General features: G+C 38.8%; 1 protein-coding gene across 5 annotated transcripts in view; it reads left to right on the forward strand.

Annotated features, from left to right (window-relative positions):
- The first annotated feature begins 1,575 nt into the window (after positions 1-1,575).
- FBXL17 (F-box and leucine rich repeat protein 17) overlaps positions 1,576-25,318 on the forward strand; it is a 293,008-nt gene continuing 269,265 nt past the window's right edge. For all 5 annotated transcript variants that reach the window (XM_067315805.1, XM_067315806.1, XM_067315807.1 and 2 more), the window contains exons 1-4: positions 1,576-2,493; positions 14,536-14,658; positions 16,870-17,127; positions 17,956-18,087. In XM_067315805.1, the coding sequence (XP_067171906.1) occupies positions 1,753-2,493; positions 14,536-14,658; positions 16,870-17,127; positions 17,956-18,087 (1,254 nt within the window). In that variant the 5' untranslated portion in view covers positions 1,576-1,752. The remainder of the gene's footprint in view (positions 2,494-14,535; positions 14,659-16,869; positions 17,128-17,955; positions 18,088-25,318) is intronic.

Consider the following 25,318-nt stretch of genomic DNA (forward strand, 5'->3'; position numbering starts at 1 on the left):
TGCCAGAATTAACTACAGTTTATATTAATGGACTTCAATGAGTTGTAAATTCAGACAAAATATCCTATTACTCTACTTTTTACCCAATGGTGTAACAGTATTTTCCTCATAGTGAACATGTCTTTACTGTCCTGTTGAAGACACTACAGGTAACAACAACAACAACAACAACAACAACAACAACAACAACAACAACAACAATAGTGTCTTAGGTATATTAATTCTAACATAACTTACTCCTGAGCAAAACAACAAAAGATCTGGTTCACCCAGTATTTAACACCATGCATTGCTGCTGCTGCCACCCACTGCTATTTAATAACAGTACTGCACCATGTATGTCCTAACTATAATTTGTCTCCTCCTTTTACTAAAGGCAAAATTCCACATATATTTAAACCTATACATTCCATACAAGTCAATTTACATCACTGATTTAGAATTTAGTGTTGAAATGTGTAAATGAAATTTGCAAAGCATCGGGGAGAGTCTTAGTTAAGGCATCAAGGCCTATATTTGCAAAGATTTATACACTACTGAGCAATGAGAGACAGCCATGAACTTAAGCCAGACGTGAACGGCTGCCAGAGCAGAGTGTACACAGACAGAGGCCCCATCTGGGCCTTGATTCTCATCATGCAATGATTTAAAGCAGCGGAAAAATAAAATAGCTGGGATGGAAGAAGGGGTTGAAGTAGAAGCCATAGTTTCTGAAGACAAAAACTTTGGGGCATCTCAAAGCATGTGTTAATGTGCCACTGCAAAAGCCTAACTGCAGTCTAGCACAGGAGCATTTAGTCTGACTCCCATGGGCAGGAGCCCTATCACCTTTCCCTATGGGCATTACAAATTTCTCCCCAAAACTCTGAAGCGCTCAAAAAAAATATTATTTTTGGGCATCTAACATACTGTTGCATGGAAGTTCAACAACCAGTATTATGCTAGTAAGAGTACCTACACACATCAAAATGAATTTTATTACAACAAAGACTCCACAAAGTGTGATACTACATACAGTAGACAACATGGGGAAGAGTAGAAGCAAAGGTATGCATATATTCATGTTATACATATATATTCGTTCCTATTTTTAACATGTATTTACATATACAGCATAGTATATTTAAACATATGTATATACACTGTACATTTGTGTAGGTATACACACACACAGTGTGTATTTACGCACGCGCGCGCTCCCACGCGCACACCCACCCCGTGTGGTTAAATACACAGAGCTGAGGAGCGGGGTGATATCGGCCGGCCTGCCCGTGAGACGGGCAGCCCTTGCCGGCCCGCGTGCGAGGCGGGCAGCCGTTGCCGGCCCGCGCGAGGCGGCTCGGCCGCGCTCCGCCCCCCGCGAGGGGCTCCCGGGGCGCGTTTGTCGGCGCAGCCGCGGCCGCAGGACGCTGCGGGGGCCGCGGCAACCGGGGGGCCCTTCCCCGCGCATCCTCCCCGCTGCCGGCTCCACAGCCTGCCGCTGGCGGCAGCACCGCCGGGCGCCGCCTCCTCCTGTCCCTCGGGTGAGGTCAGGGCGGCGGTAGCGGAAGCTTCTCTCGGCTCCATGTCCCGGAACCAGCCCCGCCGCCGCCCCGCGGTCGCCGCCACCTGCTGCCGCCGCGCCGGGCCGTCCGCGCTGGCAGCATGACAGCGCCCTTTCCCGCTGCCGCCCGTAGGTGACACCCCCGCGGGCCCTTCCGCGGGGGCGGCGGCGGCCGCAGCCGGGTGCTCCCCTCCCCCCTCGTCTCCTATATGGGCCACCTGCTTTCCAAGGAGGCAGCCAGCCTGAGCCGGGAAAGGGGCCGCCGCTGCCGGGGGAGGAAGGTGCCGCCGCGGAGCCGGAGCTGCTTCCTGCGCGGGCCCTGCATGCTCTGCTTCATCGTGCACAGCGCCAGCCCGCCCGGCCCGGAGCAGCCGCTGCCCGGCAGGGACTCCCTGCTGCTGCCGCCGCCCTACGCGGCCCTCGGCGCCGCGGAGCAGCGCGCCGCCCGCCGCCTCCTCCGCCTGCCGCCCGCCGCCTGGGAGCCGCGGGGCCGCTGCCAGCGCCTGCTCCTCTCGGGCCTGCTGCCCTCGCCGGTGCGGAGCCTCCTGGGGCCGGCCAGGCCGCCCGGCGAGGTCGCCTCCGAGATGGTGTGTAAGCGCAAGGGGGCCGGCCTGCCCGCCTGCCCCCCTTGCAAGCAGCCGCGCTGCGGGTCCGCCGCCGCGGAGCCCGAGGCCGCCGCTTGCCAGTGCCCGGGGGATCCGCAGCTCTGCGCCCTGCCCTCTACCGCCGACTGCGCGGCTGGTGGCGGGGGCGCGCCGCCCCGGGGCCCTGCCGGCGAGAGCGGCGGCGGGGGGCAGCCCGCCTCGCCGCCGCTGGAGGAGGGAGAGAAGGAGAGGAACAGCGAGGCGGGCTGCGAGGAGCCGCTGGAGCACCCCGGGGACTGCTGCCGAGAGCCGCTGCCGCCGCCGGCCCCCGACATCAACCAGCTGCCGCCCTCCATCCTCCTCAAGGTGGGTCGGGCGGGCGGGGCGGCTCCTGCGGGCGCGGGAGGTCGCGGAGGCTGGCGCCGCTGCCGTGGCCTGGGGCCTGCCCGGCGGCAAGGCGGCGCGGCCGCGGGGCGACCCCGTGCGAGGGGCGCGCCCGCCGAGGAGGCGCCGCCGGGCGGGCTGCGGCCGACTCGTCCCCCCGAGCGGCGGGCTGCGGGGCGAGGAGGCGCCTTCCGGCGAGCCCAGGTAGTCGGGCGCCGCCGCCTCGGCCAGCTCTGGCCGCGGGCCTCCAGCTGGGCGGCGGCAGGCAGGCCTGCGTCGGCGGGGCCCGGGGCGGCCCTCCCCGCCCGCCCCCCTCCTGCCTGTGTGCCCTGCTGCGGGGCGCGGGGCCGGCCCTCTGCTTGGCCTGCGAGAACGGCCTGCGCGGAAACGTCATTTGTGTTCTAGTTACTGAACCGCAGGCGAGTACAAAAACAGCACAGGTAAACTGATCTGCTCGCTCTGCGCCTGGGAAAGCAGGCTACCTAAGAGATAGCTCGGTGTTGTAAATAATGGCATCGTGAGCTTTAACTGAGGTAAAGGCAGACATAGTGTTCTGCTCTGAAACTTGCCTCAAAAATATTTTAACTCATATATGTTACCTAACTATGTAACATCTCATTCAGATACACCTACTTGTTTAGTATTAATGATGTACTAGGTTAGTTGTTTTAAGTGAGGGGTGAGGTAGATAATCATTGTGGTTGGTGCTCCTATGTAGACCAGAACTACAGGTTATAAACTAAACTTTTTTTTTTCTACCGACTTTGAAAGCTTGTCTTTATTAGTCTCTACCATAAATCAGCTTTGACTTTACTGATTTTTGTAGCCTATGTCAGCCAGAATTGAATTCTTAATCTCTGTTTTTGTATCTTCAAAGTACACTCTGTTTCCTATCTCTATTGCATCTTCTTGGTGTGTTTTTTTTTTTTTTTACGCTGTTCTGGTGAACTTTTGAAAGTGAGTTTTAATTTTAAACTGATCTGTCAGTCTAGTTAGTATACTGGCTCTCTTCATCTGAGCTTCAGCTGAAAGGATAAGTCTGCATGGAACTAAACACTTTTTTGTGGTTTGTTGCCTTTTGGGGGGGGAAGTAGGTTTTGGAGTATTATAGCAGTTTTACTCTGGGTCAAATGGCTAATTTCAGAGCTGGGCATGCTAATGGAAGAATATAAAACAGGTGTGTGTGGGTGTGTCTGTCCATCCAAGTCTGTTCTTTGAATGCTGCTAGTTGTACAGCCCCAGCATAGTATGGAGTTCCTTTACTCTTTTTGTTAGCAAACAGTGATCTGCTTATCTCGCTTCCCCTTTTATGGGCCTTGGGTTCATCAGATTTAGTAGATACAGTATTGAAGTTCCTGTTTGTTCATGTGTTAAAGTATTTGCTGATCGTATTAATCTATTCTGGGACTGCAAGATTGAAATTTTGCTACTTAAAAAACAAATTCATCACTTTGCCAATATTAATTTAAGATCACATTATTCTTGATACTCTGTTTTATTAGGATTTGAAACCAGACTGACTTGATTAATAAACCTTATTTCTTATAAGGTATGACTTGGGGTTGTTTTTTTTTTTTTTCCTCTCCTTACTTTTGGTCATAGGTGTGACTACTTTGGTCTATTTATTTTAGTACTTTCTCAGTTTCACTTTTTCAAAAATAGCAATCTGGTAACTCAGATGTAAACCAGTTCTTCTAATAGTCAAGATATGTCATGTCTGTCTCACCTTTGGACTTCTTTAAATGTCTTTCCAAGTAGTTTTCTATTTGATATTGACATAGTATATTTGTATCTGTACTTCCAAGGTGTTTTTAACTTTTTCCTTCCCTGTACCCCCTAATGTTAATTAACTTGTGACTGCTGGAGTCTTTCTCTTCTAGTTCAGCTGTTTCTGCAATGATTTTGAAAAAGCCCATCTTTAATTCCAGAAGCTAGAACCAACTCACTTTTTTAAATCTTCCTTTCAATCCTCAACTAGAAGAGTGTGTGTTTTTTTTTTTTTTTGGTCTACTTTCTTATCATCCTATTCTCTTATAGGACCTTTAACTTCAGGTTTCTGACCAATTTTCTTCATATGAGTGCTTAAAGGCTTTAATGCATTGGCCTTTAGTACAGATACAATATTCCAAACCTAGTCCCTTCTCCAAAGATGCTATTTTTCTATGGAAAGATGGGAGACAATTAATTATACCCTGAATTTTTGATAAACTTTTCACAATAACAAGTGGAGACACAAGTCTTAATATTAGGCCAATAGAGTCTAACCTCAGTAGTTTCAGGGGTTAGATCCTGGTTTGGTGTCCATGTTTCCTTCCTTGATTCCCACCTCTGCCTCTGTGACCTCCTGCTGCGATGGTGCTAGCACAGCGGCGACTGTGGTTTCGTTAGCATTGTCTGTGTGCGAGCAGGAGGCAAACCTGCTGTTTTCTGTCTCTTAAATGAAACTGTGTAGGAACTCCTAAATCATAAGTGACCACTGACTGCTTGGTCTGTGTTTTGTTGTTCTAACAGCTGTTGTCAGACTGAACTTGACCTGCAGATCATCAGTTGGGCACTACTGACCTCAGGAAGTTTGTAGTGTGTGATATGCTAGTTAATCTTGTTTTGTTCAGCCATTCCATTAAATGTTTATAAACTGTTTTGCTTTTCATTTGGTTGCTAAAACATACATCAAAAATATTACAGAGAAGGCAAAATTTCATCTTTAAGCTTTGTAGATGATGGTGAGGTGTCACAGAACTAAAGATGGATAATTTCAGGCTGTTAGCTTTAAAAGCTGTGAGGAACTAAGGAATTTACAGTCATCCTGACTGTAGCCTAGACAGATGTGGGAGCAAACAATTAAAAAAAATCCGTATGTAAGCATGTAACACAGAAGTTCACAACACTTTATGCAGTATATTGCTATTCTGTGCCAGTTACCATTTCACTGGCAGCAGATCCTGGTTTACCACCTTGTTTTAAAAAGATACTTTGATGTTCACTCACCACTAAATTTTGGTTGGAAGTAGACCTGGGTATCTCGGTTTGAGAACCCTTGACCTAGAGGACAGTAAGATGATTAGAAACAACTGCAAGTGATGAAAACAAGTATCTAATAAAACATTGTTGGTTTAATACTCAAAAAAGTAACTGATTTCTGTGGATCAGAAGACTGTGTGGCATACCTTCTTGTTAGTAAAGTCTTTGTCATGTTTCTTTGTGATGTTTCTGTACTTAAGAAGTGTGATTGAGATGAAACTAATTTAAAAGTGTTTGGAAGGGGAAAATATGGAGGAGTTGTTAATATTTGTCTGTCAGACCAGGAGAATCTGTTAAGGGGGCTTTAGTATATCCAGAAAAACTGCTATGACCCCAACTATTTGTATTTTATCTATGACTTGGCTGATGAAATGGAAGACATCTTTAGTAAAGAGTATTCTGAAACTTGGGGAACATGCCAAACTAAAGGGGTGCAGACACATTACAGGATATGATTAGAACTCAAAATATGATAAATAGGTTTAGAGCTGCCTATACTGACTTTCATGTTGTTAATTTTAAAGTACTATAATTGGCAAGTAGAAATAAATCCCCTTTTTGTATCTCTTAACTCTATTGATTAAACAGCAGCATTGCAAAGAAGGAACTAGTGTAGGGTGGTCCTCAGGTTAAGTGAACTTAGCAATACCAATTCAAACACTTAAGCCTTCTTTTTTGATCTGTAAGAAAATGGACTGGGTATGTAGGACGCAGAAAGGAAGTTCTGATCTGCTTGGTACTTGTAAAGCCTTTGGTGCAGTACTGTGTGAGGTTGTGTGCACTGGACTCTCCTTCAGTTTGCCTGTGGGATTTTTGAGAGGTATTGAAGGAGAGCTAGAGGATGTGAAAACATGACCTATGACAATAGTTTGAAGGCTTTGTTTCATCTAGAAAAAGAAGACTAAGATCAGATGCATGCTTCTGGTATGAGAAAACTGATAAAAGATTTGACTGTGTTTCCTGTCCTTTGTGATACAATAAGAAAGAATAAGCTTAACTTGATGTAAGGGAGATTTAAATGTGGAAAATGACACTGTGCAAGAACATTTCAGTCTTGGCAAGAATTGCTTCCTGTCTCTGAGGTTATGTGAGCGGTGTGTGGGTGGTGTGTCATTTTTTTTTTCTTTCTTTTTTCTTTAAACCAAGTGGGATATCATAGGTTATCAGCATTGTTTTAGGTGTGCTTGAACTTGCTTCAGAGCAGAAAAAAGCTCTAGACTAGATGACCTTTTTGAGGTTGTCTTTATCATTTCACTTCTTCTATTTTTGTAAACCATGAATGTATGTTGTTCTGTCTGAAGCAGATACATAAGCTCTAAGTTGAAAATGACAGTGTACAACAAATGAAAAGGTAAGTATGTTTTTGTTTACATCAGTTTTCATAAATATTATTGTTATTTGGGGCATCACTGGTTCCTCTTCTTGATTCCTTCCTTCTCTGCACCGTGATTTTTTTTTCCTTTTCACTTCTCTCATTCTTTCCTTGCTGTAATAACTGCTTTTACATGTTTGTTTTTGATAACGTTGATGCTAAATTACTAGCACTGAATTTAAGATTATCAGAGCGATATTGAGAGGGTTTGATTAAAACCAAAGCTCTTAACTATAGCCTGTCAGTTGACTCCTGAACACTGTTTGGCATTTATTTGTACTAAGTTTATACCTGAAAAGACCAGAAATATGTATCTCAGTTGCACTCTGAAATTTTTTTTTTCTGACTTAGTCAAAAAACAGAGGTATCCAAATACATCACTTGGATTGGACTTCATCCACAAATTCATGGTGTTGGTGTTCTTTCTTTCTTCCTTATGCTGGTGTTCCCATCAGATTCTCCAGTCTGGAGCTTGTTTCAGACTGTCTTTTTAGTTATAGCACTAGGAAGAATGGAAAAGATTTTCCCAACTTTGTGGCTGTTGCAGAGGTAAATGTTCTTTTCCTTCAGGCTTAACTGTTCTGATTAACTCTTGCTCTGTTAGCCGTAACTAGAGAAGAGTAACACTGATTTGTTTTCTTGAAGTTCACTGTTGCCCTATTATTACAATAGAGAAATGATCCAGCTTTAACTTTTCTGTGCTAGTACTGCGTGAATTGTTGATCTTATGTTATGAAGGAGAGATGCCAGTATACTGGTAACAAAGCGAAGATAGTGTTATGAACATTATTGCCAATGGTAAAGTTCTAAAAAGTGTCCTGACATATTTTGTGATGTTTTGCAGAATTATTTAAAAAAATAGGTATTTTGCTTTTTACTTTTAAGTGGCTTTCATTTAAACATGTAGGTTTCCACGTTATGGAATTATTTATGGATGGAAGACAGAAGTCTTGGGCTGAAATTTCTGCTTTTCCTGAAGCCAGGTGGTCTAACACTTCCCCCTCACTCCCCTTGTACTGTATATTATTTCATGGAAAGAGGTAATAGATTACAAGTCTTAAGGTGTTCAAATGCAAAGTAAATAAATTGTAACTTCTGTTTTTCATTTCCTATTCATTTACCTTTTGTTCGGGGTGCCTGACTTGTTTGGTCCTTCCCATGTCTTGGTATGACTTACTGTGCTCCATTGTAAACTGTTGGGGTGATTCACAAGCACCTCAGATGGCTTTTAGTGAGGACAGTGTAGGAGGCTGGGAATCTGGGTGGCTGAACTTCATCAGATCCTTCAAGCTAAGATGTCTCTGCACATTAGTCAGAACATTTTCTTTCCATTAACAGGAAAGGCATGGAGCCCTGTATCAATGTCTCCTATTCATGTCTTAGAGACAGAAATTAAAGTTGGGTTTTGCATTACAACTAAGCCAATCTCTTAGCAAGTAGCTGCTAAGAGCAGTGTCTCTCTGCCTTTTGTAACTTCTGGCTGCATGTTCCTGCTGCTTCCTTTGTCTCTGTGTAGTGATCATGCAGTTGTAGAGCAAGTTGGTTCAGCTGGATGATCTGATGCAAACCTAACACTGCAAGATTTCTTCAGGATCAGCTGCCTGAAATGACTTTCTCTGAGCACAGTCACTAAACCCAGTGCAAGGGAAGCCAGGAGTGGGGAACAGGTAGAACTGCTCCTGCTGCCCTAAGATCAGCTGAGTTGTGTTGTGAAATCACACCATCGCTTTTCCAGGCTGATGATTTTGTTAGTCTCAAGACCCTTTTTAACTTGATTCATTTTATGGGTATACAGAGGTTTAAAAAAACAAAAAACAAACAAAACCTCCTCTCTGAGGTGTGTTCCTTGAGTGCTTATCGCTTTGATTTATTCGGGTATTCATGAGTCATTCATTTTTCCCATATTCCATTCAGGTTATGTGTGGATAAAGTGAAAGAAACAAATATTCCTCTTTCCTTCATGAGTCTTCTGGTGAGAGGTTATTCTTTTGCTTTCTGAAATGTAACAGAACAAGCTATTGCTTCATAAGCATAAGATGGAGTATAAACATGTGTCTGTGTAGTTCACAAATACTGTGTTTAACAGTTCATAGTAAAATGTCATACTAAGCATGTTCCTTTTATTGAGTGGTTCTTAAGAATTATTTTTGATGATGAAACTTAAATTAGTTGCTTAAACAACTTATACCCAGTAGATGAAACAAATGGGCAACTTTCCAAGAATTAATATATCACATTAATTAGACACTAAGATGAATAATATTATGAAATCTTTGCCTCCATGTTTTCAGATTACATTTTAATGTTCTCTATATATACCATGAACTTTCTATCTTCAAAATATATATATATAATTAATACAACATAATGGAAATAATTACATAGATACCTATTTTTCTTGGATACAAGAGATTTCTGGTGAGAAAAGAATGCTTTATTTACAGAGGTCTTTACTTTTCTAGTTAGATTGAAAGATCTTTCAAATGACAGTAGTGGAGAGGAATTGGTGATGGGTGACCTTTTATAATCTGTTTCTGCATTAGGACCTATGGTCTGTAATGTCTTATCTGTCTTAAAGCTGGTAGCTTATTCTTACAGTTAGTAGCATCTTTAAATAATGATATTAGTACTCAACTAAATTTTCTTGGTCCTGTTCTTGAAGCAAAAGCTTCTTAATTCCATGGACACAATAATTCTAACTTCTTGTTTGTATATGAAAAATCATTTACTGTATAAGCATGATAGTCTTCTGATAATTTAAATTCTTACTTGAATTCTGTTTAATTCATATTTTATTTTTGCAATATGAAATCTTGGGTGTTTGTTTTTTTTTGGGGGGGGGAATTTTGGTGCTGAGGGTATTGTGTCAGCAAGCACATGGGGAATCTGTAGTATTGTATTTTTTTTTTTTTTTTCCTGCTAACCTTCATGGTTCTTGTGACTTTTCATGATTTGCTTTGATAGGAAGTGCTTTTCGGTATCTTCTGCTTGATTGAACTTCTTTAGGAAACTTGGATTAAGGCCAAAATTATTGAGTTGTGGATATTATGGATACATTAATCAAGCTTAATGCATGTAATTATTATATTTAAATTTTATTCTTAGTGTTTTAAGAAAGGATATTTATGTTTTTTCTTTTTTATTCTTGTTCCTTTTGAAATGCTAAACTTTCCCATTCTCATTTGTACAAAGCAGTCCATTTTGGATACACAGCCTGAAATACCTAGCATATATTTAAAGGCTATCTATGGAGAAACAGTGGAGAAGTGTTAAGGTTCTAGTGTCCTGAGTGTATCATATAGGGGATCTGTGGTAAAGGTGACGGTTGCACATAGGAGTTTTTATTTCTAGCATTTCTGGTTGGACCCTTCAATAATATTCTTGAGCAGTTTCTTCTTCCCTTCCCCATCTGTTGTCTTACAAAATACTTACTAAAAAATTGTGTGTGTGGGAGGAGGCACCAAAACTTTGGTCAGGTGCTGCATTTTGACAGGCTGAAGTATGCTATGCAAGGACTTAACTTGGCTGGTTCAAAATCATTTGAACCATCATCTGGTCCAGAATTGTGAATTGTCACAGATGTGCACAAATACACCAGAGATGATATTGTGGAGGTAGCTGTATTTTGTTGCTTAAAGGTTTGACAACTTGTGAATCCTTTTCTTTAGGGGGTTTGTATGGTTGTATGTGTCAAGGAAATAAAATTGGACTGTTGAATTGAGGAAACAGAGTGCCATGTAACTGACTATTAGGTATGTCTGTTAGCTGACTTTTATTGTTCCAGACATTGTTTTTAGATTATTTTTTTTTTCTTTCCACTATGGTCATTAATGAGGCTGTGAACGGTTATTTTGAAGAACTTGATTCTTAGTGAACTCACTATATCTTGGAGTTATGATAATACCATCAATGATGAACATTAATGGTGACTTAGGACTAAATTGGGACTTAAATAGGATGTGGCCTGGGGCCCTGGAAAATCTTTTTCATCTACTGAGGGTGAAGGAAAACCCACTCATCTTAGCTATTGCTGGGAGAGGTGAAGCAAGAGGCACTGGCATCTGTTTTAGGAACTTACGCTGAAAGTGACCGAGAGAGGTGTGTGTTATGTGCGTGCGCGCACACATGCGGGGTGTTCTCCACCCCACAGTTTAAGTGTTTTGAAAATACTCATCAGAATACCTTGGCTGTTCCCACAGTAAAGTTATGAGAAATAAGTTTTTGAGTGGTAAAGAAATACTTTTCTGTGTTTTCGAAAAGATTCTTTGATACTAAATTTTGAGAGCTGACAATAAGTCAGAGATTAGAAAATATATGCAGTCCTTGAACTAAGTCAAGTTATAAGCACTTTCCATTGACTTATGCTTAATTAGAGATGGTTAAAGGCTGGTTCTATGTTCCACTTCTACTGAATTTCAATGCAGAGTGTGCTTCCTCGATCCCTTCATCTTGCCAGTATAAAAGAGTGAAATGCATCTAGAAAATACTTTGCTTAACTTGTGTTTTCTTTCTTTCCAGATAGCTGAAGGATATGTCAATCTCTGATTGGGGGGGGGTGAGTTTTGGGCATACAGGCATACTTGGGTACTAGTTTAAGGAATTATTTTAACAGGAGGACCTTCTACCCCCCAAAAGTTATCTTTCATAGGTAGGAGTTCAGTGAAAAGAGGTAGGAATGCTTTTGGTTTTCTGCCATATTTGTACAGACTTGGGTATTAGAAAACAACTTAGAGCGAGTAAGCTGCCACATTATCAGTATGTACCTGGAGAATGAAACTGAATTAAATGGTGATAGTCATCAACATGAGTTGTAGCATTTCATGTAGTAATGTGGTATTTTAACTAGCAACTGAAGTAGTCCCTTTAAAGTAAGATCCTGAGCATGCACAAGATTTGTTGCTGGTGTGCTGTGTCACCAACTGGAATACATACAGGTATTGCTACTAAATTTTATTACCTAAAGTTCAGCAATTTTTATTTTTTTTTTAATAATTGCAAACTCTGAAAAGAAGCTATGTTTTTCACAGCAGTATTCAAAATACTTCTATGGTTAGTATTTTTGTAGCAACTTTAGAGAAACAAAACAGCAAGACTTTGTTATTGAACATGTACCATTTGTGCCACTTCTTGTGTGCCTATGCTGGAACTTCAAGTTTAACAGCTATATCGGCAACTGTTCTCCCCCACCCCACTTTGACTCCTCCTTCTCTAATAAAAGTCAATTGGTAATACCTCTAGACCCCTTACTGCTCTTTGCAACTAGGGTAATATACAGTATGGACTAAAATGTGACCTTGAATGCTTTCAACCATTTATTTCAACAGAATTGTGCAGAAATATAGTCTGTGTCATGCATTGAGTCAAACTGGCTTCTCTTCATTCAGCAATGCTATTGCTACATCTCTTGCTGGAGTTAGTAACAGGTCTTCTGTCATTTGTGAGAATTTTCAGCTTTGGTAATGTAATTTAAACAAAAATATGATTTATGAGCTTTCGTATTCACAGTGGCAGTTGGATTAGCAACCATTTTCCCTGTTCTATACTTGCTGTGTTCTTGTTTTAAGAACTGCACGCTGTCGTTTCTTGACATGAATGTGTTATTTCCACAAATGAGAATATTTATTTCCCATCTGTAACAAAGATTGGCTAGTTTCAAGTGTTTTATAATGCCAACCTCAGCATCCCTTGTGGTTTTTATCTCAGGCAAGTCTGATGTCCATCTAAACATAACATGCATCAGATCGCCTTGTTCTCTTCTGAGATTCTTGTAACAAAAGATTTATGTTTTGTTTTGTACTGATAGTAGGAACTCCAAAGTTTCCTGCTGTTTTAATAGCTTAGTATTGCTGAGAATAGTCAAAAGGACACTGAAGTCTTGTCTCCAACGGTGTGTGGTTTTGTTTGTTTGTTTTTGTTAGACAACATTTAGTGTCTAATGGCTAAAACTACACAGGTCAGATCTCTTGCCAAGTCACCACTTGTTTAGTGCTTTTTCCCTCGAGGTGATGGAATTTTTTTGGATGCCATTCACAGCCATCTCCTTGTTCCGCCCTTGGAGGCGGAGTCACCAATACAGACAAAGAACTGCGGGGAGGAAATGAGCGTTGACTGTTTCTACCAGCATTTCAGCCTGTCCATGTTCAACTGATTCCCTAATAAGAAAACATCTGTTGACTCTGGTCAATCAAAGGCTTGCAGGAGAAAGGAGTGGCATCAGACAGAATCCTTCAGCGCTCTGAGGACTCTTACATAGGAGACTGTGATACTTTTAGAGACAGAAAAATGGTGGACATGATGAATTTCACATCATTTAAAGGAGGTTTCCCCCCCATGATCTCTTGCAGTTCTCTTAGGAATGGTCAACCAACTCCCTTTCCCCAAGGGGTTTTTATTGGGATATACAGATTTAAAACTACTAATTTAAACAACCCCTAGAACAAGGGGGCAATAACGGTTGTCTTATTCCTGACAGTTGATTGTCTGATGTGTTTTAAAGAACACCAATGATGAAAATTCTGTAAGTTATCAGATATTATAGTCTAATGCTTCATTATTAACTATTTTGGGGCTGACCATCCTATCCACCACAAAGATGATGAAAATAGTGTTCTCTGTTTTGTTTCCCTTCTGCCATCCCTTTTTTTAGGCCAAATGGTCCCAATCTTTTCTTGGAATGTTTTCTAGACCTCAGTGCTTTCCTACAGACACTTTCCAATATATGCCTGTTTTCTTGAAGCACAAGTAGCTGTAGTACTTTTACATAGTACTTGTAAGACATCAGTTGAGTGAGAGGACTCTTTCATGTTTTGCAGCTGTGCTTCTATTTAGACATCCTGATATTGTAATTGGCTCTTTCATTTTAGGCTGACCTGTAGATTCAAGTTCATTTGTGGTCACAAGTACTTTCATATTTCACTCTTGATAGACCTTCTTTTTGTATCAATTTATAATAGTACTTCTGAGGAAAGACCGAATATAATGCGTATAACAGGAATTTATATGAGCCTGCCATAAAGTTACAGTTTATTTCCTCTTTGCGGGTTGCTGTAGCCCTATAGCACTCAGAACTCTAGGGTATAAAATGCTAAGGCTGTGCTTTGTTTTCTTGTATTACACTTATTTGCTCTTCAGATCTTTGTGCTGTGTTTTTCCCCCCCCCCTCCCCAATCCCCGAAGACTGATGTTTTAATGCCCTTATGTTTTTTTTTTTTTAATTGAATTGAAAATAAATAAAAGGTCTTTCTGTGTACATCAGAATAGGAATGAGAACATCTTTTTACTGCTTGTAAATGATGTGTACAGGCTTCTGTTGTTCTAATAGTTGTAATAGTTTAAGTATGCCATCTTGGAAGCACATATACTCATTTCTGACAGAATTTTATTTACATAGGATGCATTCTGTTTCTTTTTGTTGTTGTTGCTAATATGACTTATTAACTTGTCAGCTGTTGCGAAGTGTGGGTTTTTGTTATTGTCCTTGGCTAATTAAGATGGGGGCAAATTCTAGAAATGTGTGTTACAGTGCATATTAATATCTTTTTGCTTTATACAAGACTGAATAATAAGTAATTCTCTTCCAAATAAGATTACTTCACCTGACAAATATATTTATCTTTTCCCTTTCTTTACAGATATTTTCCAATTTATCCCTGAATGAGCGTTGCCTTTCAGCATCTTTAGTCTGTAAATATTGGCGTGACCTCTGTTTAGATTTTCAGTTTTGGAAGCAGCTGGATCTCAGTAGTCGTCAACAGGTATGAAGGCTTCTTTGTGAAAAAAATGTTTGATGACTCAGTTTGTTCTCAGAACTTGTACTCTTGATCAAAGACAAACAAAAGGAGCTTACAAGGACCTCAGTGCTTTCAGAGTTTTTTCATACTAGAGGCTGAAAACATCTGAACTCTTAGTTTAACTCTTTTGAATATAGATGATGTCCATGGTTAACTGTAATAGTTGGACTAGCACTTAGACTGATGCCCATTGTTAAACGGGGTGAGGACAAGTGCTGTTTGAAATGGATCGTAGGTTATGTGTGTCAGGTCCTCATCAGATAGTGGAGATTCTGTTTGTCAGAACTATCAAATCTCTTGCATTGAGAAACCTACCTGAACTTTTTTAAGGCTGCTGTAGTTTGAAGAATGGTCACCCAATTGGTCCTTGCTCAGTTTGCTTTGACAAGCTTTTATTTTCCTTCTTGCCAGTGGGAGCCATCAGTTAAAGGTAAATTTTGTCTTTTGAGTTCCGTAGCTGACCCTAGAACTACATTTTTCTGGGATTCATGGATTGTGTTTAGTGAGATTCTTGTAGACCCTAGCCTTAGATGGCTCAGGGTAACTTTCCCCTGTGGAAAACTTTTCTAAAGTTATCTAAACTGTTCACCCCTCTTAGGTTTCTTACTAACTTGCTACTTGTAGAGGTCTGTAAAACACTAGTTTCTTGAGTTTCATGAAAATAGTGGGCAGAGGAGAAAGACCCTCAGAGAGTCCCATTTGAAGAAGCTACAATATGAATTTATCTATGCTGGATACAAAGAATGCATATAAGATATCATTTTCAGATCACCAATTCATAGGAAACCATACTTAATTAGTTCCCTTGCTTCTAGAGTTACTATTTAACATGTCTCTGAACCACTGTGGAAAAGTAACATGACAGACCACCTGATTTTTCTGAAGTGACTCCAAATAACACCTAGAGCAGAGGTTCATTTTCTTGATGGGCCTCTAGACTGAAAATGTGCAGGTGCTATGTGTCAGATCAGTCTTTCCTCTAGGATGCCTTGAGGCCTAGCTTTATTTCTACTTCTATTTCTACTATTTCTGTTTTTTATAGCTAACAGCTGGACTGATGAAATAACAAGAAGAGATTAGACTTGCTATTAATGGAAATCAAACTGGGTGCAACACAGAAAATGTTATTTCTTGACTGTAAGAAATTAAAACAGAAGGGATTTATGTTGTTCTGTCTTGCCCTCTTCAGGGTTAAAGTAAGATCTCACCTATCTTAAGTGGGAGATAAGTGTTCCTGTGTGGCTTTGTTGGAAAGATTTCAGCATAAAGTACCTCAGGTTTTTGAAACTAAACTTTATGAAAGCAAATAAAACTTCATCAATTTAAAGGATTTGCATTGTTTCTTATCAGCTCTGGGTTCTGTTTGTTTTTATTTTGTTTTAACTCATAAGCTTCAGTATGAAGAATGTCTTATGTTTCCTACCTGCTTTGAAAGATTGTCATCTTTTAAAATTATTGGTATGTTAATTAATTACTGTGTGCATAGATAGAAAGTGGATGGGATATTTTATTCTTCAAAGGAGTTCTGGGAAAAACAGCACATATATCTTTGATTTAATGGCCTTTCATAGGCCAACACTTAAAGTACTCCAGTATTCTATTTTTAACGTGACAAGTAACTGGAAGAAACTTCTGTTTTTTAATTATGCCTCCCCACCCCCCTTTTTTATGATGTTTCTCTCTTTTCCTTCCCATCTTTTCTGTTCAGTGACGCCTTGGGTTACTCTTTTAAGAAGCCCATTGCTACCTGCATCACTGTAGTATTTGTCTGTATATTGGTTGGCACCTGGTTTGGGATGATTGCCAAAACCTAAGTAAAAATTCATTGCATTTCAGAGAAATATAAACCTTCTCTGTAAATGTTACCTTAATTTGGTAAATAGAGTACTGCTATAGAAGGGCAAGCTAATAGAAGGGCAAGCTAATCTTTTCTAAAGGATGGAGAATTCTTTGTCTAGAATATGAAGACTCTTACTCTCTCCAAGGACCAGAGCAGACTTCTTTGAAGTTAACTGTAAAACTTATTACAACAGTCTATTATTATCTCAGAAAATAAATCTTTTCTTATTCTCTTAGTTTATGCAAACATGTTATGGAAATAGTAGCTTCTGTGTGAATGAAGCCAGAGATGTTTATGAAAAAAATTAAATTTCAGTATTTGAATTTTATTTGCAGGTTACTGATGAACTACTGGAAAAGATAGCATCAAGAAGCCAGAATATTACTGAAATCAATATTTCTGATTGTCGCAATGTGTCAGATACAGGAGTATGCGTGTTAGCATTTAAGTGTCCTGGACTCCTAAGGTATACTGCCTACAGGTGTAAACAGCTTTCTGACACCTCTATTATTGCAGTTGCCTCTCAGTGTCCCCTTCTTCAGAAAGTGCATGTAGGGAATCAAGACAGACTCACTGATGAAGGCCTAAAGCAGGTAACCATCCATTCAACAAATTTATTTTGTGAATTTAATATTTTCCAACTTTTTACCAAGTACGAAGAGGGATGTGGAAGAATATATATCCTTTTCTGGGATATAATTAAAATAAAATGACCTCTTTTACTTGGAAAATAAAGTTTATGGCCATATATTTTCTTGGTGCAATAAATACTGTCATGCAGAGATTGTGTATACTTTTTTTTCTTTCTTTTTTTTTTTTTAATCCAGGGATTAAATGATCTCTTTTATAATGAAATCTCCAGTTTGGCATGCTGCAATTTACCTCTGGCTGTTTGTCAAGTTTTCAGGTGCTTAGTTTCTATTTGGAAACTATGTTAAAGTAACTGTCATCTGCATTATGAAAGCAGAAGGTGATTGAGACCGATATTTGTTAGGCATACAAGAAAGTTTCATCAACTGTATCTCTGTTATCTCAAAAGAACATTTAGGGCAAAACTGTGAAGTAATTATGTTAAATCAAACACGCTGTCATTGTCTAGCATGCAGGTATTGTTAGCTACTTAGATAAGCCCTATAAACAAATTGGTTCTTAAGTGCTACTCTTAGATTCTTTTTGGTGACTGTAGTTAGCAACTTCATTTTACTATGTGCATAACCCTAGTTTTTCTTGCTTGTATATAGTACTGATTAAAAAGCATCTTTGTTTGCAGGTTTCAAGGAGAAGAAAATGCCCAAGTCTTAATGCCTGAAACTTATTGTTCAGCCAAATCCTGTTGGGGGCGTGTGGGGGGGTGTTTTGTGTTTGTTTTTTGGTTTTGTTTTTTATTTATATTTAATCTGCTTTGATTTCATTGTTTGCAGCTGGGTTCAAAGTGCAGAGAATTGAAAGACATTCATTTCGGGCAATGTTACAAGATTTCAGATGAAGGAATGATCATTATAGCTAAAGGCTGTCTGAAGTTACAAAGAATATACATGCAAGAAAACAAATTAGTAAGTACATGTCAATTTTTTTTTCCTTAACATCATTTTCACTGTCAAAGCTTTCTCTTGCTCTTTGTTTGTTTAAAACTTTCTTCTGAATGGCTCCTTCTTTGATGGCAAGTTGCTTAAATGTTTTCTAGGTGTAAGAATTTAGGCTCCACAGAGATAGCCTTCACCTACATAGATCAGACATCTCCCGAACAATTACTTCTAGAATATTGTGTCAGAAAGCAAAAGTTAATATGCATCTGGAGTAACATTAGTTTGACATATATTGAGTCCACTTCTGAGCTAAGTCCATGCAAAATGTATATGTCTTTTGTTTATACTAATATGTTTTTCCACAGTAAAAAGTGTTTATTTAAGTTAAGCATTTTTGGAGGTGAAGTTCTTGACTACAAATGAAACACTGATAATTTTTTCTTGAAATATGTTGCTTTCACATCAGGATGTAGTACAGCAGTGTGCTGATGCTGGTAGAAGAAAGATTTTTTGAATAGTAGTAGAAGTCTCTTGTGTCCTAATTATTATATGCAGTCTCAGAAGTGACAAGTTCTAATGTTCAAAGCCAGTATCTACTAAATAGTACTCTAGAACAGTGCGTTAAACTTTCTTTTTATTTTCCATGCTTGTAAGTAGAAAAGTTTGCTTGCAGTTTAATTCTTATCTTTCAGCTCATGTCAGGGTTGTGACCTCTACTTTGAAAACTGCTGACCTGGAACAAATAAATTGGATCTGTAAGAAAATGGCATACTGTGTACTCTGAGCCATTTGATATTTAGCTTCAAATAGAGAACTAGATGTTAATGCAGAAGTGGGTTCATTTAACCTGCCCCCCCCGCCCTTTTTTGGGGGGGGGCTTTAATCAGAACTGTAAGAATTTAAGAAACGGGAGATAATGGCCAAAATGGAGATCTCAAAATAGTTCAAAGAAAGAAAGATTGTAGGGATAGTGTGTGTTGGTTTTTTTTTTCCTTGTTTGTTTTTTCCTTATGGTAGCAAAATGGAATCTTGAGTACTGTAAAAATACATCCTTGTAATATTCTATCTTCATACCTGAAAATCTCTTAAAAAAGAGAACTGAACATTCTTAGAAGCCTACAAGAAAAACTAAATACTGCAAAAATTAACTGGAGAAAGATAGGGAAATTTATAGTGTTAACTATGTTTTAATAAGAGAAAAAATTGTTGTGCATGTTCAAGATCTGCATAATTGTACATGAAAGGTTGCGCAATTGTTGTGCATGAAGACTGTGTGTGTGTATATATATATATAAAAATATACACTTGTGTGTGTATAAATGACTACATAAGTGCATGACTGCTGTAAAATATGTGGGCAAGGTGGTAATTTGACCTTCCTTATTATATACAACATTCAAAAATTCTGTGACTTTACTATCTGAAAAGCAATTTAAGTTAACAGTTGAAATGAGACATAGCAAATACCTTCTTGATTTTAAGACAGCCCAGGAAATATGTTCTTCACTTTCATGCTTTCTTTGGTCACTTTCATCATTAGAGATGTGATACTGAATTTTCAAGTGGAAATAGAACAAAACTATGTACTGTCAAACAAACAGGAAACTTTATTTCACTATTTTTGAAAGTTTGTCAAGTAATTTATCAAAATTAACCCTTTGCACATTTTTTTTGTGATTGAGCTTTTCAATGTTTTTTTTTATTATTATTATTATTATTTTATTTTTCATTTAATGCTTCTGCCTTACCTTAATGATCAGGAAAAATAAATTTATGGCAACTTTGGTTTGACTTCATAAAATCCAAATATAACTTCTTGAATCTTAATCTAGAAATGTAAATATGAAATAAATTATAAAGCTCTTAAGCACTCTACAACATTGAATATATAGAACAAAGTAGTACTCACTGATGATTCTGGTAGATGACAAAATTGCCAGCCTTTTTCTTTCCTAGGGGTGGGGGACTTTCAAACCTTGCTATTGTGGAAGCATAATCTTGTATGAACCAAGTCAACTTACTATAAGTTTTAAGGCAGTTGTAAAATAAGAATTTTTGCCTTCTAAAATAAAAGATCAGAATTGGTTAATGCCGTGGAGTTAGCTTAAAGGGGAGTAGTTGTTGGTGACAAATGCTTATCAATTGTTTGCTGCATCGAGTTCTGTGAGTTATTTTTGTTCTTCTATAAGACTGTCTTCTATAATAAAACCACTGTTAGTATTTTCTCTGTCACTTCTTATTTCCTACTGTATTGGTGGAAAAGTGGATTTGGGGAAATGTGTATGTTTTGTTTTCAAACTAAGTAATCATTCTCTGAAAAACATTCTGTGGCAAGGAAAGTGCACTTGACATGCATACTTGGTTTGTGTAGTTGAAAGTTCATGAATTGTCAGTCTGCTCTAGGAAGAAGGTGGGTTTCCTCTCCCCCAACCTCCCTTTTAAATAGCTTCTGTATCTTCCTTGTAAATATTGTAGATGAAGTCTGCAGGGTTCGTCTTTTTTCTTCTTTCTCCCATTTTTCGAGAGGCGCTCAAAAATAGATGAACCTTACAGGCAATTTCTCCTAGCTTCAAATTGTAGCACATGATAGATGGTGTATGGCTGGGTTTACATGTAGGCTTGTCTTAGACTAATGTTTTTTTTATGCATCAAAAATATATAATACAGAGGGGACCAGCAGCTAAATAATGCCTTTGTGAGTGTTATATTACAGTGAAATGTGGACCAGTGAATATGGTTTGGTTGCTTCTTCTGTTGCTAAGTAACTTCATTATTAGCCTTCCAAGCAGGAACAGAGAGAGAAGAATGTTTTGATGGTTTAATATGCTAGGCATTTCATAGGAAAGGAACTATTTTTTCCCTTACTTTGAAATGCTGATTATTTAATAGTAGTAAGTGGAAAAAATTACAAATAGAGGTGGAACGGTTACATGAGAAAAAGTTAAGCTAACATTGTAAGGCTAATTTAACACCACAAAGTGGTTGTGTGCATAACTGTTTATACTTTATTTAAATTCTTTTAAAATGTTTACCTCTTTTTCTCTGTCTTTTGAACATGTGAGTAACTATATGCTTTCTCTAGCATCCTGTCCAAGCTGAGAACCTAGCAAAAATGAATAAATATACAGGCATTTGGAGGTGTGCCAGCTAGCTGAGTTGTCCTTCATTATCTGCTCCCAAGCAATCTGATATATTCTAACAATCTCACAGGTATTCAGTGTAAATGGAAGAACAGACTATAGAACTGTCCAGATGAAACCAGGAAATTTCCTTGCTTCTTGCTTGAGTTTAGTTGGACTTCTCGTGTTTGTATTGGTTTCACTAGAATTGAGTTCTGTGAGGCCAAATTTCACATTTGCCTTATATGAATGATTAATATATGAAGTTGGTGGAAGATGAATTGGCTAATACCATTGTTAACTTCTTTCCATCTTCCACAAATCTCTTTAACCCCTCCAACCCAAAGAAACAGTACTTAATTTCAGTAGAAAAAACAAAGAACTGCTCCACATGAATGTGCAGTACTTGGACTGAGAAATGGAATGGGGCTGCACTTTACCTTAATTGTCAAGGAAAAGAAATGCTCTTTCATCACAGGCTTCCCCAGGAGAATGGAGCTCTAAAAGGTGTTAAAGGTTTTGTGACTTCTTTGTAGGGGAATGCAGAGCAAGTAGGGACTGCAGTGCACCCAAAGGGAAGGTTTGCCCACGAAAGCAGTTTTGCACAAGTGGTATGTAAACTCTCCATTTCCTGTTACTACGAGTAGAGTAGATCTGGTTTTGGGGGGCTTCATTTTAGAGCTAGGAAAACTTTAGACCTTCCCTACTTCTCTGCCCCTGCAAGCTTTTCTTAACCTAGTGGCTTAATGGCCAAAATTGTAAAACAATTTTTGCTGAAAAGTAGCAGGCTTCAACCTCCCTAGTATCTGGGGGGTTTTTATGCTGAAATAGATATGGATTAGAAAGAAAGAATCTCCTAAAGATGGAGGGAGATGGAGTTGGGATTTTAAATGTTGTAACAGGATAACAACATTCCTACCTCTGATCCTCCCCCCAGCCCGTCATTTTTTTTTATAGACAGTTATGGTCTAACTTAGAAAACTTAATTTCTTGTTCCTTGTTTGTCTTCTGGCTTTGTCCAGGAATATACATTTCAAGATGGCCACATTTTTGACTTAATTGTCTGTATCTTTGGGGGTTTTTTGTGTTTTTTTTTTCCTCTTGATGTGTGAGAACCTTTATAGTAAATATTTTAAAGATAATTATTTAATGCTTTCTGTAAAGATGAGTACTCTTAGTGTTCTGCCCCTCTTCTCTTTGTAGCTTGTAGTGGTTAATAGAGAGTAGAATTTTGCGTTAGTGTTTGAATAAAAGTATCATACAAGATATATGAAAAATGCCTGTTTTTCTACCTTCGGTAAAAAATTAAGACCAAAATTCTTGTTTTAGTTTATTTTATGTCAAAGGAGATACTTATCTATTTAAAGCATTGATTGAAATCAACATAATGTAAAAATCTACAGGACAAAACTAACTTATTTTTCAAGTTTTCTGAATCACCCCAATGCAGTGTAATCTCACTTATCCATATGTGTATCTCTGAGATATTTTTCTTTCTATTTGTGAGTTTGGAAAACAGGGTCCCCCTCCCCACCCCCTTCTTGCACATCAGGTATAAAATACATCCTTCAACAGTTTGCCCAGAGGCTTTTGGACATTAGAACAGGGCATATGTGTGGAGAGGAGAGAGGTAATCTGAGTTTAGTCCAAGCAAACTGTTTGAGGGGAGAAGTCAGTATTCTAAGCCATATAAACTATACATCATTTGATGTTGCAAACTACTAAAGTTTAGAGTATATAGAATTAACCAAGTTTCCCGTTGGCAGCAAGTAAACAAAAAAGCATGAAAAGCATTCCTAAAGAGTGTGCCCCTCTCCTTCCCTCCCATTCCATATACTATTGCAATTTTTGCATATAATTTCTGAAACTTCTCCAAGGAGAAGATTCTTAAAACAAAGGAATTCTTTTTCCATGCTTCACTGTAAATACTTTCCAAAATACTTTATAACTTGTTTCTTAGATTGTTTTGAGGCATCAGAGAACTATAGTTGTTCCAGTTCTCCCCTTCAGTTATTTTGCTTATTGAAAAGTTATGTTCTGCAGAAGCGTGTTGTTGGTTTTCTTTGTAGACATATATGACTATTTACTTGTTAAAACTCATGCAAACATCTTGAGGATGACAACAATACTGAAATTGATCTCTCTACTGTGTATCATTTCTTTGGACAATGATACCTCATCTTCTATTGGGAGTTATATTAGAGCTTTCTGTTTCACAGAATTGGCTTGGAAATGCGTTGCAGATAACATTGGTTAGTAGGCTTCAGTAGCAATGAAAAAGTCCCTATTGTATTTTAATTTGGCAAGCATGATACTTGAGTACTAAAAAAACTACTATGTACTGTAAAAATAATGTTCAGTGCTTTAAAAATGGGACTGTATTGAGTTACTGTACTAAAACTTAACTGAGATGTGGAAAAATATGCTTTCATGGGAAATCTGAGACATCTGTTCAGTGTTAAAAGCAGTCTGTTGGAAAGGTAGTCTTTCAGGAAGTTTTTCTTCTGAAATTTCAGTTTGTTCACTTTTGCAGCACAATAAAGTTGCTTGGGTATTCCTTCAGGAGACTGAACTAATAGTGCCTTCTTTCTAACAATTTGATCTTGTTTTTGTTCACAACTGTTTTTGCATTTTTAATCAGCAATTTCTCTTTCTGTAATACTGTTCTTAAGGTAGAACATTCTTACTGAGTTTGTTTAAAAAAAAAAAAAGTCAAGATGTGTGCCTATGCATAAATATCTATTTTCTGAAATTAATATTTTGCTGATACCCCTGTATAGGTATCAGACTTTCAGTAAAAGGTTTCTGTAAAGAATTTAGTAATAAATACATTACTTCGTATTCACCTTTAGGTGGCGGTATTGACTTTGTAGTTGGTGGTAACAGGTCTTTGGCTCCTTGGTATAATGAATTGCTAGTACACAGCAGATAACTCCTGCATATTATACTGGTACTACATACCCTGCTTTCTCTTCCATTCGACTGCCAGGATCACTAAGTACTTTTTAAATGCCTTCAGAATGTTAGCAACTAGTGTATAATAAAGCTCATTCAACTAAATAGTATCTGACTCTTACAGTGTAGTTATGTATATTCTTATTGAAGTATTTGAAGAGGCTTGCTTTGTGTAGTTCATTAATATAAACAAAGAGAAAGAAGTCAACTGAGAGTTTTATGTTCTTTTAAAATAGAATGAGCTCTAAGCATATATGATGGAACCAAATATCTGTGCTACATATACTGAGTATAAAGTAAATGAGTTAAAACTAACCACTATCTGGGATCCTGAGGAAAACTTTGGAGGAAGTCAACTATTATTCCTTTATTTGCTTTTTACCTATTCCCAGCTAAGATCACCTTCGGCAGTGACAATGCAGTTTTGAACTTGTGGTTCCTTAAAGGCCAAGAATGTGTTTTCTGGGGATGAGTATTTAGGAATGTAACCTAGGAAACTTCTGGCCAGGTACTGACGAGTATTTTTAGAAAATAACCCCTGATTAGAACCTTAATTTTCTTTTGAAAATTAAGACAGCTGAAGCAAAATAATTATGTGCACTCTTATCTGATAGTAGATTTTTATGTACTGCAATGGCATGTTTCTTAGTAGTATAAAACAATTATCTCGGGTCGTCCAGTTATTTTTCAGGAGCATGTGGCAGAGACTTAAACTAATTTTGTCTAAGTCCTTGCTGTCAGGTGAATTAGGAGCCCGTTAAAAAGTAATACTTTTTGGCCTAATGCTTAACACTGATTTCTGAGTTTAAAAGCAGTATCTTCTCTTAAGTTGTATTGAAAGTATTTTTCCATGTTGTGTCGTTCAAAAGACACCTTATCTCTGCAGGAGGAAGGTTTAATTTCCGTTGCACCACTAAAGGTTCTACTCAAGAATTGCTGGGTTTTTGTTATTTTGTGTGTGTGGTGGGGGTGTGTGTGTGTGGTGGGGGTGTGTGTGTGTGGTGGGGGTGTGTGTGTGTGGTGGGGGTGTGTGTGTGGTGGGGGGAATAGTTTCTTAATGTTCTTTAATGCTTTGATCCATTGTATGGTTTCTTTCCCCTCTTTCTACCCCCAAATCTGAAGTCTCTAATAGGCAAACTTCGTATTTAAACAGGTGAAAGACACTTTTATTTTAAGATGAATTC

Source organism: Apteryx mantelli, chromosome Z (genome assembly GCF_036417845.1).
Source record: "Apteryx mantelli isolate bAptMan1 chromosome Z, bAptMan1.hap1, whole genome shotgun sequence".
In the NCBI taxonomy this organism is placed as follows: Eukaryota; Metazoa; Chordata; class Aves; order Apterygiformes; family Apterygidae; genus Apteryx; species Apteryx mantelli.